At 38.3% G+C, this 17,839-nt stretch overlaps 1 protein-coding gene across 1 annotated transcript in view; it reads right to left on the bottom strand.

Annotated features, from left to right (window-relative positions):
* The window catches only part of SLC9C1 (solute carrier family 9 member C1), a 121,280-nt gene that overhangs the window by 31,735 nt on the left and 71,706 nt on the right, over positions 1–17,839 (bottom strand). The window contains exons 17-19 of the mRNA XM_056109139.1: positions 12,825–12,974; positions 10,375–10,426; positions 1,402–1,550 (exon numbers count right to left, since the gene is read on the bottom strand). Of these exons, the coding sequence (XP_055965114.1) occupies positions 1,402–1,550; positions 10,375–10,426; positions 12,825–12,974 (351 nt within the window). The remainder of the gene's footprint in view (positions 1–1,401; positions 1,551–10,374; positions 10,427–12,824; positions 12,975–17,839) is intronic.

Genomic DNA, 17,839 nt, shown 5'->3' with positions numbered 1-17,839 from the left:
CCTAATTTGAAATGCCACTTTATTATACACTAGATAACTGGTTTTTTTGCTTTTGCTTTTTTTTTTTTTTAGTTTGCAACTAATCTCTTTGTTGCATGGATATAGTTCATTTTCATACAATTCTATTTCTGTATTATTTGACTATTCTAGGTTTATATTATGCCTTACTGCCTAACATTAACTCACAAATTTTCCCCATTTTTCATGTGTTTAAAATATACTAACTATAAAATTTATTATCTTAGTCGTTTTACATGTACAATTATTTTATGTTATTTGAAGCAACTATAATTGATATAACTTTACTATTTATTTTTTGAGTGCCTAGTTTATTTTGTATTTTTTTTTACATTACTCTCTTCTGTATTTAGTTGAGATTTTTGTGACAAAACACAAATTAATTTCTCACTTATTTTTGTGTATATTCTTTAGTTACTTTTCTTTTGGTTACTATAGATATTTCACTTAACATTATAGAGTCACTGTCATTGTTACTGTCTTCCCATTTTTCATCGATTTGCTTGAGCGGGCCCAGTAATATTGTGAGACTTGTTACTGTGTTTGGCATATGGAATAAGTCAAGGGTAGCTTGCTAGGCTTTGCCATGCAGTGAGATTCTCTTGGTAGCTTGCCAGGCTCTCTGAGAAGGGTGGAGGAAGCAAACTCAGGTCGGACATGTTGGCCGTGTGCAAGGCAAACGTCCTACCCGCTGTGCTATTATATACTAATTTAAATTTATGTATACTTAACTTCTAGGTCTTTTTGCATTACTTGTATCACTTAACAAGGAAATTTAAATTTTAGTCAAATTTTATTCTATAGTTGTCAAAAATCATAGTTTCTTTGGGAAAAGCCATCTAAGAACCACAGATATGTTGTTAACCACTATCTTTAACTAAAGAATCACTGACACTGTCCTCCTGTTGTTTATCGATTTGCTTGAGCGGGCCCAGTAACGTCTCCATTTTGAGACTTCTTGTTACTGTGCTTGGCATATTGAATATGTATCTTTGCTGTGCGGGAGAGATACTCTCTGTAGCTTGCCAGGATCTCTGAGAGGGGAGGGGGAATCGAACTCGGATTGGCTATGTTGGCTGGTGCAAGGCAAACGCCTTACCCGCTGTGCTATCGCTCCAGCCCAGAGAAAAGAATAGATTCCTCATTTCTTTACTTTGAGAATAAAGCATGGAAAGAAATAGTTTCTCATTCTGGAAGAAAAGGAAAGAGAATTTGACCTCTAGAGATAATGGAAGGAAACTCTTTGGGTCAGTTCTTTACTTCAAGTAAGTATCTTAAGCTAGGTACTTAGATGTCTGGGATAGCCTATGATGCAGAGTCAACACTAATTTGAAGATCATGACTATATGTAAGAATAATTTCTTTGAAAATTTTCTATTTTACCTTATTAATTTCAGAACTTTCAATTTTTTGAATAGCTCCCTTTAACCCAAAATTCTTTACAATTTCTATAGCCATATTGAGCATGACATTTATCTGTTCCACCGTTTTCATAGCAACAGCAATTTCTGGGTGATCATACTCTAAATAACCTGAAAAGTAACAAAATATTTTCAGATATAATAAGGACATTACTTACACATTTAATAAATATTTATAATAGACCAAGATTTAGTACTGAACATAAGGAAATGCAGTTCTGAAGTCTCTAAAATTCATCATAATTTACCATGAGTTGTGTAGTCCTGCTTGCCATTTCATTTTCGACAGCATATACTTAAGGTGCTTAAATACATGAAAAAGCACAGAAAGTCTCAGCTTGAGAATCAACAATCCTGTCTCACCTGTATTGATCACAGATTCTAAGTCTGGAGTCTATGACCCACTTTTTTGTTCTGTTTGAATAATATATTTTACTACACATCGCATGCTTAAACATGGATTCTGATTAAGTTCTCTTGCTATGTCATAGTTAGTGACCACCCGTCCAGTCTATGTATTTATTTATTTAACTTACTTCTTTTTTGCATTTTAAGTAACATGGTTACAAAAGTGTTAAATGTTTAAGGTCCTGTTGTATAAAATTAGTGTATTTTCACCACCAAAGTGTCCAACACCCTTCAGCACTGTCCTTGTGCCATTCCAAGTCCATTTCTTTCTTCCTTCTGTTCTGTACTACCACTGCTTAAATCAGTTTTTATTCATTTTGTTTGTGTGCTGCTATCACAAGAGAATTTTCAGAATTTTTCTTTTCAGTCATCTTGGCTCACTCAACTTGTATATTTAGACGATCCATTAAGAATGAATCATGAGTGGCTGAAATGATAGCACAGCAGGTAGGGCGTTTGCCTTGCACACGGCCAACCCAGGTTCGATTCCCAGCATCCCATATGGTCCCCCGAGCACTTCCAGGGGTAATTTCTGAGTGCACGAGCCAGGAGTAACCCCTGTGTATTGCCGGGTGTGACCCAAAAAGCAATAAATAAATAAGTGCGGGTAGGGCGTTCGCCTTACAAGCTGCCAACATGGCCGACCCGAGTTCGATTCCTCCGTCCCTCTCGGAGAGCCTGGCAAGCTACCGAGAGTATTCGATATGCCAGACACAGTAACAACAAAGTCTCCAATGGAGATGTTACTGGGCCCGCTCGAGCAAATAAATAAGTAAATAAATAAATAAATAAATAAAAATTAAAAAATGAATCATGATAAGGGCTGGAGCAATAGCACAGCAGGTAGGGCATTTTGCCTTGCAAGCGGCCAACATGGCCAACCCGATTTTTTTTCCTCTGCCCCCTCAGAGAGCCTGGCAAGCTTCCGAGAATATCTAATCCACACGGCAAAGCCTGGCAAGCTACCCATGACGTATTCAATATGCCAAACAGTAACAATTGTCACAATGGAGACATTACTGGGCCTGCTCGAGCAAATTGATGAAAAATGGGAGGACAGTGACAGTGACAGTGAACCATGAAAAAGTCACTTCATATATTTCCTATATTATAGGTACCAGTGAACCCAGGCCTCTCATCTCTTTACCTCTCCATAACTCACTATAAACATCCAAAGACATCTGTAGATTCCTAACTACACAACAACACACAAGAAACAACTTCAAATGCAAAGGTCACAATGGTAAAGCAGCACAGAAACTCACCAGGCTTAGTGAGTTTTGCTAATCCAGATGATCCAACAAGTAGTAATGAGTTATATAATCTCTCTGATAAGGAATTTAGAATGGAACTCTTAAAGATGAATAAAGAACTCAAAGAAACAATGGCATTCACTGTCAATAAAATACAGGAGGATATAAGAGCAGAAATAAGAAAAATACAAACAAAAATACAAGCAGAAATGACAGATCTGAAAAACCCGGTAGGTGAAATAAAAAACACATTGGAAGGTCTCAGCCTCAGAGAAACAGGTGTTAAGTGCAGAACTAGTGAGCTGAGGTAACAAAAAATCTCCACACAACAGCAGAAGATGAAAAAGTGCCTCAAACCAACAGAGTACAAGAGAACATTTGGATGAAATCAAGTACAACAGCTTAAGATTCAGTGGGGTACCAGCAGGGCAGATAGATAACCCTGATGAAGAAAAACAGCAGTCAAAGCCATTCTTGCTGAGAAGTTCCCAGAGCTGAAGAGTGCATACACCCAGATCCAGAAGGCCCGAGAGGTACCAACTAAAGGAAATCCAAATAAAAATACTCTGAGACACATCCTAATCATAATGATAAAAACCATAGATAGAAATAGAATACTGAAAGCAGCAAGATCAAAGGAGAAATCTACTTACAAGGAAGCATCCTTAAGATTTTCAGCAGATATTTCAGACAGAACCCTTAGGACTTGAAGACAGTTGTGGGATATAGTGAAAAAACTCAATGAAATGAATGCCTCACCAAGAATACTTTACCCAGCCAGATGCTTAATTGAAATTTGAACGAAAATACACAACTTCACAGATAAACAACAACTCAGAAACTTCATAGACTCAAAATCATTGTTACAAGAAGAAATAAAGAGGTTACTTCGAGATGAGACAAGTCATACAGCACACCAAACTCCTGAAGAAAGATGGCACAAAATCCCATAACAATAGTTTCTCTCAATGTCAATGGTCTAAATGCACCAATTAAGAGACAGAGTGGCAGGATGAATTAGAAAATTGAACCCAACACTCTGCTGCCTGCATGAAACATATTTGAACAGCTAGAACAAACACAGATTCAAAGTCAAAAGCTGGAAGACAATTCTTTTTTTTTATTTTTTAAATATATATTTTTATTTATATAATCTTTATAATCTTTCATCAGTTATTTGTAGTTTTAAGTATATAACTCTTTTTTTTTAAATTTATTTATTTATTAAATCACTGTGGGAAAAGTTACAAAGCTTTCAGGTTTAGGTCTCAGTCATGCAAATATAAAACACATTTCGCTTTACTAATACTTATTTTTTACCATGAAGAACCCCAATAAAACCCCACCTCCCACCCCTCCCAGTCCCTGTGAGGCAGATGAATTCTAGTTAACACTCTATCTGCTTTGATTAGATTCATTGTTTCAATAAAAGATTCACCACTATTATTTAGAGTTTACCCCCCCCCCCCCTCAATCAGACATGCTGAAAAAGCATTGTGAAGTGATTTGCTTTCTACAGCTGGGTTCAAGAATTAAATGTTGGTTTTGGATTTCTGCTATTTTACTTATCAACCCTGGAAGTATTTCTACTGAAAGTCAGATAATTAAGAGATTGTTTTCTGTGCTCTGGAGTCGTGGCCGTGCTGGAGAGCCGCTCATGGGGGGCAACTGGTGACCTCGGTAGGGCGTGAAGGGCGGACCGAAATGCCCCCCTTCCCATGAGGTTTTAGTTGCCCCCACACCCCCGGCTCATACCTGCTGTCCACAAGGCTCCCATGCGGCCGCCATCTTTCTTTCCAGAGAAGAGAGGGCGAATGGGGCAACACCCTTTCCCCTCCGGGCAGACATGATGGCCTGGATTAACGCATAGTCCGTTCACTTTTCTGCTCCAAGCTGCTGGGTTCTGCATTAAGTCCTTGTGCTTCTGGGGCTGTGGCTGTGCTGGAGAGCCGCTTGTGGGGGGCAACTGGTGGCCTCGGTAGGGCGTGAAGGATGGACTGGAACGCCTCCCTTCTCATGAGGTTTTAGTTGCTTATTATCCCATAACAATAGTTTCTCTCAATGTCAATGGTCTAAATGCACCAATTAAGAGACAGAGTGGCAGGATGAATTAGAAAATTGAACCCAACACTCTGCACACATCCCACACCCCCGGCTCATACCTGCTATCCACAAGGCTCCCAAGCGGCCCGCCATCCTTCTTTCCAGAGAAGAGAGGGCGAATGGGGCAACACCCTTTCCCCTCCGGGCAGACATGATGGATACGCATAGTCCGTTCACTTTTCTGCTCCAAGCTGCTGGGTTCTGCATTAAGTCCTTGTGTTTCTGGGGCTGTGGCCGTGCTCCAAACTTAACTCTGATTTTCAGGGAGAAACGTTGGGTGATTTACTTCCCATTGATCACTTTGTATATAGAGAGATGTCGCGCGGCTGCTTATGCGACATTTGGAGGAAAAGTCCATTTGGTTTGGAGGAAAAGTCCTAGTTCCCGCATACTCGAGCTATGCTTGTAGAGGCTTCTGGTCACCGGGGTTCCATCTGGGGGAGGCAGGATGCGGCACCTACCCCATCTGGGACTTCCCGATGATCTCGGCTCTTTTTGGAACCTGGTTTTTTCTCCGGGAGCTGTGGAGCCAGCCCTCCATGTGGCCCTTCTCTTCGGCTGTATGGAAGACAATTCTTTAAACAAAGAACCTCCTCAAAAATGCCAGGGTGGCCGTTCTAGTATCAGATCACATAGACTTCAGGTTGAAGAAGATTATACAACACAGTGAAGGTCATTTCTGAATGATCAAAGGATCTATTCATCAGGAAGACCTCACATCCCTATACATATATGCACCAAATGGGAACCAGCAAAATAATTAAAACAGCTGCTAATAATCTTGAAAAAAGACATTGATAGCAAAACAATAATAGAGACTTCAACACCGCTTTATCAGCTCTTGATAGATCATCCAGACTATAAATTGGCAAAGAAATACTTTGAGAGAAGAAATGGAAGAAAGTGTGTGTGTGTGTGGAGAAAGAGGGAGAGAGAGAGAGAAAGAGAGAGAGAGAGAGAGAGAGAGAGAGAGAGAGAGAGAGAGAGAGAGAGAGAGAGCGTTTTTCATCCTCAGGAACCTAAATACATTCTTTCCCAGTGCACATGGAACATTCTCCAAGATAGACCACATGCTGGGCTACTAAACATAGCTCCATAAAATTAAGAGGATAGAAATTGTATAAACTATCTTTTCAAACCATGAGGCACTGAAAACTGAAGTTAATTACACACAGAAACCAAAAATCAAAGCAAATACCTGGAAATTAAACAGTTTGCTGTGGGGCAAATGGTGGCTTAGAAAGGAAATCAAAAGGTTCCCGGAAACAAACAAGAATACAGACATGAACTACCAGAACTTGTGGTAAACAGCAAAAGTAATGTCAAGAGGAAAGTCTGTAGCTCTGCAAGCATTCATCAGGAAGGAGAAAAGAGCCTTCAAAAATAACCTAACTTCACAGCTTAAGATCTTAGAAAATGACCAACAAAAGGAGACCAAACCAGGCAGAAGGAAAGAAATAATAAAATTTAGAGCAGAAATAAATGAGCTAGAATCCCAAAATGCAGCTCAAAAGATCAATGAAACTTAGAGCTTGTTCTTTGCTATAATAAACAAGATTGATAAACCATTAGAAAGACTCACAAAGAAAGAGAAAGAAAGAACCTTAATAAATCAAATTAGAAATGAGAGGGAAGATCAACACAGAAACCACAGAAATTCAAAGGATCTTCAATGAAACTTTATGCCATGAGACAAGAGAACCTCAAAGAAATGATTAAATTCTTTGGGTTATAACCTCCCAAGTCTGAACCAAAAAGATTTGGAATACAAATACCTATCACAATCAAGGTCATTGATGGTGATCAAAAGTCATCCCCCAAACAAAAGACTGAGTCCAGATGGATTCAAGAATAAATTTTTTCAAACCTTTAAAGATGACCTTCTGCCAATCCTTTTCAATCTTTTACAGGAAATTGAGAAAACAGAAATACTTCTAGTTTCTATAAGGCAAATGTAACCCTGATATCAAAAGCAGACAGATACCACACACACACACACACACACACACACACACACACACACACACACAGGAAATTGTAATTTTATAGCCCCGATGAATACATGGAAATATTCTCGACAAAATACTAGCAAATAGAATCCAAAAACTCAACAAAAAGTTCATACACCATGACCAGATAGTATTCATTCCGGAGATGCAAGTATGAATTAACACTCACAAGTCAATCAACATAATAAACCATATCAATAAAAGATAAAAGCTAGAGGATCAAGTCAATAGAAGCAGAGAAAGCATTTGACAAGATCTAGGACCCATTCATGAGTAAAATTCTCAAATAATTGGAGTTGAAGGAACTTTCTTCAGTATAGTCAAAGCCATCTGCCACAAGCCCCACAGCAAGAATTATTTTCAATGGGAAAAAACTAAAAGCCTTCCCTGTGAGATTAGATATAAGACTAGGTTTTCCCACTCTTTTCGCTTCTATTTAATATAGTACTGGAAATACATGCCATAGCAGCTAGGTAAGAAAAAGTCATCATGGATATTCAGAGAGGAAAGGAAGAAGTCAAACTCTATTTGCAGATGACATGATACTCGGAACCACGGTCCTCCCATTGTTCATCGATTTTTCTCGAGCGGGCCCAGTAGCTTCTCCATCATGAGACTTGTTACTGTGTTTGGCATATTGGATACGTCACGGGTAGCTTGCCAGGCTCTGCTGTGCGGGCGAGATACTCTCGGTAGCTTGCTGGGCTCTCCGAGAGGGGTGGAGAAATCGAACTTGGGTCGGCCATGTTGGCTGCCTAGAAAACCTTAAAGACTACAGAAAAGTTCTTAGAAATGATAGTTTTATAGAGTAAAGTGGCAGGCTACAAAATCAATACCCAAATGTCCACGGCTTTTCTATCTATATACAAAAAATGAAAGAAAAGGAAGAGATATTAAAAAATTATCATGTTCAGAATTTTGCCTCAGAAAATCAAGTATCTCAGAATCAGCTTAACTAGAGAGGTAAAGGATATATACAAAGAAAACTACAAAACACTGCTTCAGGAAATGAAAGCAGACACAAAGAAATGGGCATATATTCATTGCTCATAAATCCCAAGGATAAACATTGTCAGCATATTAATACTCCCCAAAGCATTATACAGATTCAATGTAGTGCTTATAAGGATACCCATGACATTTTAAAAAGAAATAGATAAAACATGCCTATAATTCATTTGGAACAATAAACTTCAATGAATAGCTAAGCAGTTCTTGGGAAAAGAAGATGGGAGGCATCACCTTCCCCAACTTCAAACTACTACAAAGTGGCAGTAATTAAAACAGCATGGTATTGGAATAAAGACAGACCTGCAGACCAATGGAATATAGTTGGATATCCTGACATAGACACTCATATATATGATCACATAATTTTGACAAAGGAGCAAGAAATGTGAAGTGAAGCAAGGAAAGTCTCTTCAACAAGTGCTGCTGGAAGCACTGAGCAAAAAACATGCACTCAGATCTCTCTTTCTAGCATCATGCACAAAAGTCAGATCAAAATGGATTAAAGACCTCACAACCTGAATCTATAAGGTACATGGAGGAAAACATAGGCAGAACCCTTCGTGATAATAAAGGTAAAGACATCTTCGAAGATGAAACACCATTGACCAGCAAGTGGAAGGAAAGGAAAGATAAACAAATAAGACTACGTTAAACTAAGAAGCTTCTTCATCTCAAAAGAAATGGTGACTAAGATACAGTGACAGCCCATGAAATGGTTAATTTTTTTTACCCAATACCTACTAGATAAGGGGTTAATATTCAAGATATATAAGGTACTGGTAGAACTTTACAAAAAAAATCCAACCACATCAGAAAATGAGGAGAAGAAATGAACAGAAGGTTTCTCAAAGAAGAATTACAGATGACTAAAAGACACATAAAAATGCTCTACATCACTAATCATCTGGGAGATTCAAATCAATATAATGAGATATCTCACACCATAGAGACTAACACACATCAAAAAGAACAAGAACAATCAGTGTTTTTGCGGATGCAGGAAGAAAGGGACTCATTCACTGTTGGTGGGAATACGAACTGGTCCAGTCTTTTTGGAAAACAATATAAACATTCCTAAAAATATTAGAAGTTGAGCTTTCATATGAACCAACAATACCATTTCTGAGAATATACCCCAGGGGCACACAAACACACAGCAGAAATGCCATCTTCTATGTTCATTGTACCATTATTCACAATAGTCAGAATCTGGAAATAACCCAAGTGCCCAAGAATAGATGACTTAAAGATAGATGGTTAAAGAATCTATGGTTCATCTACACAATGGACATAGAAAAGCAGGTACAAATACACAGCATTTCAAATACAAAGCAGTACAAATACAAGTTCAGAATTAGCAGAAAGTTTTGGCTTACATGTAATCAAGACTGACTTGGGGAACTGTGACAATGAGAGGTAAAATACAAGGGAGAGGTTAAAGATAAACTTCAGCTAAGTTAGGGATGCTAGCAAGGGCATGTTAAACTTCTCTGGGATGAAGAAAGGGGGCAATTCACTGGTGAAGCCTAAAGCACTTAAGAGTTAATATCCAACACAAAGGAAAGGTTGAAGATAGACTTTAATCAAATTAGGGATGTTAACAATGGCATGTTAAATTTCTCTAGGAGGAAGAAAGAGGCAAATCACTGGTGAAGCCTAAAACACAGGATTGATATCCAACAATAAGTAAAGAAACAAACGTGAAAACCTCTCAACATCTGTATTGCAAACCATGATGCCCAAACCACAATGCCCATAGAGGAAGGCTGGGGATAGGAGGTGACGGGAGAGAAATTGGGGACAATGGTGATGCCATATGGACACTGGTGGAGGGATGGGTGTCAGAACATTGTATGAGTGAAACCCAATCGTGAACACCTTCATAACTCTGTATCTCACAGTGATTTAATAATAAAAACAAAACAAAAAAATACTCCCCAAAATGTATAAGGCTGAGAATAATTAAGCAGAGATAATATCACAATATTCCAATCTAGTCAAATATGTAATCATATTGATTAGTAAAGTGTCCACTTTATTGGGAGTAAAGTAGATTCTCTCACTAATCAATTTAGTTAGTAAAATTAGTTCTGTTCCGAAGAAATGAATATGAGGTTGACTTGCTGAATCTTCAGAATGAGAGTTACTTACCTAGCTCTTTCATAGCGTGTACATTATTCTTTGTCATTTTCCTTAAAAGCATCTACAGAACAGAAACAACAATGTACCCATTAGAAAAAAATCTTATTAAAATGCTAACTGATGATTTTAACTACAGATATAACTTTAAAATTAAGAAAGAGAACTTCTCAAGGAATTGAATTGAATTTTGTGCCATAGAATTTTTCTTTGCTCCCGTAAGAATAAGGAAGAGGATAGAAATAAATTGAGTCAAAAATTTTTCTTTATATAATTTGCTTTAGGATACTATTTGCTTATTTGGTTAGGGGGCCTTTAGGCTATACCTGGCAGAGCTCAAGAGTTATTCCTGGTTCTGTGCTAGCAGTGACCCCACAGAGTGCTCAGAGAACTTTGATACTATTGGAATTTACAAATATAAATATATATTTCCAATAAACTTTATAAGACCTGTCAAATTTGAAATATAGTGGTAATATTCAACCAGTTTTGGTTGAAAAATTTTTGGTTGAAATAGTTTTGGTCAATCTGTGTGAGAATAGAAATAAGGACTAAAATGGATAATACCAACAAAACGGGAGACTAACACCCAGGAATGGCTGAGATTAGTACCAGGAATTTTGCTCCACGACTTGAAGGCCAGCCACACGTGCTAGGGGAAAAGGAAGCTCAGATAGAGAAGAGAGCACCAAATAAAGGGTGTTGTGAGGACCCTCCCAGGGTGGGAGAAACATGCTAAAAGTAGTCTATCGACCAAACATGATTGCCTCTCAATGCCTCTCTTGCAAAACACAGTACCCAAAAGAAGAGAGAGAGAACAAGGGGGAATACCCTGCCACAGAGTCAGGGTGGGACGGAGGGGGGGGCGGATGAAGGGTGGGAGGGATGCTGGGACCCGTGGTGGTGGAGGATGGGCACTGGTGGAGGGATGGGTACTTGATCATTGTATAACTGAAACCCAAGCACAAAAATTTATAAGTCTATAACTGTACCTCATGGTGTTTCACTAATAAAAAAATAAAAATAAAAAAATGGACAATACCTTAGTGGTTTGAATGGTTTTTATTTTATTTTATCTTCAAATTTATTGCTCAGTATGAATGGTTAGAAAAAGTGATGAAATTAAGGATAATAGTTTTCCACTTATTTTTAATGGCAATCTCATGATTTATAATAGTTACCACACATCCACTGCTAGAATGCCAATATCCCTTTTTTGTTGTCCCTAGATCCTTTCTCTTCAACCCCCTCTCAATTATTTTAAAGTTACAAGAGATAGAAAAAAGATACCTTTTCTGTTCTGTTGTATGACGAGTGTTCAATTTTCTCAACCATAACATTTTGCTTATAGAGCATAAAGTATTATAATGATATAAATAGCCTTGAAAGATAAATATTTCACTTCACATAGCTGACAAACTTATGAGCACATGAAATGTTAATCTGCTTCAACTAAGAATATAAAACATAGAACTCAAGCACCCAAATTCTCCGATGTTTACCAGCTACATGACACTATTAGCTTTAGTGTCAGTTTTTACATCCTCCATTCAGTAAGATAGTAGACAGGCTTCCCTTTATTTGCGTTATTGCTATTTCTCATTTACCAAATCCCAGTCCTCACTTCTTTTTATGTTTATTGTGAGAAAACCAGAGACAGAGATTGATAGAAATCTTAGGGAATTACGATAAAGCTCTGTTTGCTTAACATTACTATCACTTCTCAAGTGATATTTTCTATTTAATTTATCTGGAGTCTTGCAGACTATTGAACTAACATCTGAAGGGATCTGGTAGGGCACATGTCTTTTGTTTAATTTTGTTTCTTGTTTTGTTTCTGGGTCACCTAGTGGGTGCTCAGGACTGACTCCAGGCCCTGCACTCAGGGAACTGACAGTGCTAGAAGGACCACGTGGGGTATTGAGAATTGAACCCAGGTCAAGGGAAGCACCATATTAGTCTGGCCACTAAGGTATGTATGTGTCTTAGAGTGGCCTCCAGTGGGGATGCATTGCAAGAGCATTCTTAGAAAGGTGAATTCTAAGAGCCTCAAAACTTATTGCACAGACCTTCAGTACGGAGGCATTAGAGTAGTATGAAAGTGAACTAGCATGTTTTGGTCAGTAGAGAGTAAAGTAGAGTAAAGGCCCTCCCGTTGATCATCGATTTGCTCGAGCGGGCCCAGTAACGTCTCCATTGGAGACTTTGTTGTTACTGTGTCTGGCATATCGAATACTCTCGGTAGCTTGCCGGGCTCTCCGAGAGGGGCGGAGGAATCGAACTCGGGTCAGCCATGTTGGCTGCGTGCAAGGCAAACGCCCTACTGCTGTACTTAGCATGTTTTAGTAGAAAAATTAAAGACTACCTTTAGAAATATAGACACTGTACTTGTTAGGTGAGGCAAATAGGTTTGGGAGTGAAAGAAAGAATAAGCAATTTCTTAGTATTTAAGTTTTTCTCACCTGTTTAGACTGTTTAGAACATGCAATTTGATCAATTATAGTTATTGTGTCAGCTTCACCTTGAACATATCCTTTTACTATTGCATACCAAAAGGATTGCTGATCACTTATCTTTTTATCTGTTATTTGCAGTAACTTGGGTGTTATGAGCTGAAAAAAACAGGGCAAATATTTGACATACAGTTAATATAAATTATAGTTGATTACATGATGAATGGTTTAAAATAAGAAGAAATGTCATGCTCTCAACCTTAACCCTTAGTACACTATCAAAGTTCTTTCTTAACTCACACTATTTTAAGTTTAGAGTTATTTTCCTGTATCGTACAATGTCAAATACCAAAAAGGTAAAAGGTAAAGGCCCTCCCGTTGATCGTCGATTTGCTCGAGCGGGCCCAGTAACGTCTCCATTGGAGACTTTGTTGTTACTGTGTCTGGCATATCGAATACTCTCGGTAGCTTGCCGGGCTCTCTGAGAGGGGCGGAGGAATCGAACTCGGGTCGGCCATGTTGGCCGCTTGTAAGGCGAACGCCCTACCCGCTGTGCTATCGCTCCAGCCCAAATACCAAAGTAAAGTTTATTCTTTACCTATTTTCCTTATAGAGTGGAGTACTATTCTTGACTTGTTTCAATTCTTTAGTAACAATGAGGGGTCAAAGAGATATTTCAGGGGCTGGAGCAATAGCACAGCGGGGAGGGCATTTGCCTTGCACGCGGCCGACCCCGGTTCGATTCCCAGCATCCCATATGGTCCCCTGAACACCACCAGGAGTAATTCCTGAGTGCAGAGCCAGAAGCAACCCCTGTGCATGGCCGGGTGTGACCCTAAAAGCAAAAAAAAAAAAAGAAAAAGAAAAAAAGAAAAAAAAAGTTATTTTATGGGCAGGGCATTTGTTTTGCATATGGCCTATTTGAGTTTGATCCTCAGCATGCCCTACAGTCCCCAAGGTGTCAGAACCAAACAAACCAAGACAAAAATTTTTTTTGGAAAAACAATGTGATAACAATCTGACACTTTTATCTTCTAAATCTGCTAATGAACTTCTAACTGAATGTTTATTTGGATTATCTTCCCTTTTCAATGTTTCTTCACCGAGGGTTTAAAGTCTCTAGATTTTCTGCATTTGTTATGAAGTCTCTTCCTTTCATAGAACCTTCTTTTTCTTCTGTTTCTCTGTCTATGGCCAAATGACCATATCCTACTCTCTACTCACATGCAAATAATCCACAAAGACTTTATATTCAGCTTTGCAAGATTCAGTTCAACTATCAGTTGGCAAAGAGGTAAATTGGGAGTGGGGAGATTGGGGGCACACCTGGCCATGTACTATGCTAAATCAATCCTGGAAGTGCTCAGGGGACGATACACGGTGCTACTGATTGAACCCAGGTCAGCAACAAGCAGGGAAAGTGGCTTACTCACTGTAGTAGCTCTCCAACTTCTAGAAACTTTTTGCTATCTAAAAAGTATTCTGTGCATCCTACCATTTGCATTTATTCTACTATATCAGTTTGTTATAGTACAATACAGTCTCTGGAGGCAGACTATTTTTAATTTGTCCTCATTGATCGTTATCCAACCATGTGTCATAAGAAAAGAGTTTCCTGAGTGTATAAATAATCTTCTATCAGGCAATTTATCTGTTTTTTTTTTGTTTGTTTGTTTTGCTTTTTGGAACACACCCAGCGATGCACAGGGGTTACTCCTGGCTCAGCACTCAGGAATTACCACTGATGGTGCTCAGAGGACCATCTGGGATGCTGGGAATCTAACCTGGGTCGGCCATGTGCAAGGCAAACGTCCTACTCACTGTGCTATTGCTCCAGCTCCAATTGATCTATTTCATAATAAAACATTTTTGGTACACTTGTTTGTGCTCTGATCATAAAGAATCAGCTAATCATGGGAATACACTTGTTTTTTGAGGATTAAATTGCGGAATATCATTACATCACTGTATCACTGTATCCTGTTGTTCAACGATTTCCTAGAGCAGGCACCAGTAACGTCTCCTTCGTTCCAGCCCTGAGATTTTAGAAAGTGCCACATTCGTGGCTCCTTCAGGGTCAGGAGAATGAAACCCATCATTGTTACTGGCTTTTGGCATATTGAATACGCCATGGGAAGTTTGCCTGACTCTGCCGTGTGGGCAGGATACTTTTGGTAGCCTGCCATCATTAAATACAATCTTCATATAATACTAAAATATAGAAAAGACTATTAGCACCAGTCTTTTTCAGACTCAGTTGACTATTTAAAAAAATTTTTTTTAACTGGATCACCATGAGAAAACTTTACAAAGCTTTCATGTTTGAGTTTCAGTCATACAATAATTGAACACCCATTCCTCCACCAGTGCACATTTTCTACCTCCAATGACCCCAACATCCCCCTCCCCCATCCCAATCCTCCCCTTGCCTCTATTGCAGACAATTTCCGCTATACTCTTTCTCTACTTTGTGGCATTATGGTTTGCAATACAGATGCTGAGAGGCTATCACCTTTGGTCCTTTATCTACTTTCAGCACACATCTCCCATCCTGACTGATCCCGCCAACCATCATTGACTTAATGATCCCTTCTCTATTCCAGCTACCTTCTCCCCCAGCTCATGAGGCAGGCTTCCAGCCATGGAGAAATATTCCTTGTCTCTACTGTCCTTGTGTGTCAGTCTCATATTATGTTATTTTATATTCCTCAAATGAATGCAGTAATTCCATGTCTGCCCCTCTCTGACTCATTTCACTTAGCACAATACTCTCCATGACAATCCACTTATAAGCAAATTTCATGACGTTATCTTTCCTAATAGCTGCATGGTATTCCATTATGTAGATGTACCCAAGTTTCTTTAACCAGTTGTTTTCAGATTCTGGATATTGTGAACAATGCTGCAATGAACATATAGGTGCAGTTGTTATTTCTACTGTTCTTTTCTGCACCCTCAGGATATATTCCCAGAAGTGGTATTGGTGGGTTATATGGAAGTTCAATTTCTAGTTTTTGAAAGAATGCCAATATTGTTTTCCAAAAAGGTTGGCATTCCTACCAACAATGAAAGAGATCCCCACATCCACGCCAGCACTGGCTGTTCTTATTCTTTTTTGACATCAGTCTCTATGGTGTAAAATTGACTTATATCTCTGAGTAGCAAAAATATTTTAAAACTTTGGGAGAAAGTTCTAAACATCAAAATTCTAACTCTTTAGCCTTATTTCTCAATCAGTCATATATATAATATTTAGATTTGCATTTTTTATATGTACACATGCCTTAACTGTTCATGACTAGAGAAAGAAGCAGAGACAATATGCATTATGATGAAGTGGTTTTCATGTCAAGAAAATAATCAAGAAAGAAAATACTCATCATCTTGATTTTTTGGGGTTTTTTTTGTTTGTTTTTTGGGGGGTTCCATACCCAGCAAAACTTCGAGGTTATTCCTGGCACTGCACTCAGTAACTACTGCTAGCAGTGCTCAGGGAATCAAATGGGATTCCAGGGATCAAACAAATGTTGGCAAAGGCCCTAACCACTGTTATCCCTCCAGTCACAACTACCCAGTATATACCCATTATTTCTATACTTGGTGTAGAAAAATGTTCTCACAATAAAGGTCATTTTGATGCTGTGATTCTATAATTCTATGAATTAATGTAAAATGTGAATTTTATTTTTTTAGTTGTGTGAATATATGTTGTTTTCTTTCTAACTATGAATAGTTCACTAATTTCTTTAATTAAAGATATCTATGAGAATACACATTACTTCATATTGATGTGTATTTACATGGAATTTTTTATGTGGTTTCTATTCAAAGGAAAAAGCTTAAAAACTATTTCCTTTACTTTCTTATGAAGCAAAAGTTTTATTTAGAAAATATGAGAAGATGGTGTGGGGTAACAAAATCAAGAAAATGTGGACTTCTCCAGGATCAGCTCAGTGTACCCACATAAAGTAGAAGAAATTATGTCTCTCGAGTTGAGATAGAGAAACCCCCAAATGCAGATGTGTGCCTTTGCAAATTTGGTTTAGGAGATTTTCCCCAAACTATTCCTGTTTAGGTATTTCTAGGCAGATAAATGTCTGTGGTTAAAGTGGTGTCAGGGTCTTTGAATTTTTGATGGTGTTCTTTCATATTCTTATCACACTCAGTTATTCCTATCAAAGCTCACCCTCTTTTTAACTTTTGCTTGATATTTATTTTAAAAGAAAATAGATCATATTTTATGTACCTTGCTATACTTTCATGTGCTAAATAATTTCTAATACAAATTGAATATTCAAAATATAAAAATTCATCAGAGAGATCTAAAATTTAATACATGAGCACCAGCCAAGAAGAAAATTGAAGCCATAAAGCTAGTAAATTGATTTTAGTCCATAGTCCAAAAAATAGTAAGGAGATACTTGAAATTTCATGATTCAATGTTTCTTTTTTTTCCCCCAGTTTTTGTTTTTTATTATTATTAGTGAAACACCATGAGGTACAGTTGTAGATTTACAATTTTTTTGTGCTTGGGTTTCGATTATACAATGATCAAATACCCATCCCTCCACCAGTGCCCATTTTCCACCACCATGGATAATATCCCTCCCACCCCCATCCCTCCCATCCCACCCTGCCTCTGTGGCAGGGCGATCCCTTGTGTTCTCTCTCTCCTTTTGGGTGTTGTGGTCTGCAAAAGAGGCTTTGAGTGGCAAACATGTTCAGTCCATGGTCTACTTTCAACATGCATCTTCCCTCCTGGGAGGATCCTCCAAGCATCCTTTATTTGGTGCTCCCTTCTCTATCTGAGCTGCCCTTTCCCCTAGAATGCCTGGCTGGCCTCTAAGCTATGGAGTAATCCTCCTGGTGCTGATTTCAGCTATTCTTGGGTATTAATCTCATATTTTGTTACTTTATATTGCCCAGATGAATGCAATCTTTCTATGTCTATCCCTCTCTTTCTGACTCATTTCGCTTAGCATGATACTTTCCATGTTGTACCACTTGTACATAAATTTCATGAC

Source organism: Sorex fumeus, unplaced genomic scaffold, assembly GCF_029834395.1.
Source record: "Sorex fumeus unplaced genomic scaffold, SorFum_2.1 ptg000265l, whole genome shotgun sequence".
Classification (NCBI taxonomy): Eukaryota; Metazoa; Chordata; class Mammalia; order Eulipotyphla; family Soricidae; genus Sorex; species Sorex fumeus.
This window is presented reverse-complemented; position numbering and strand designations above follow the sequence as displayed.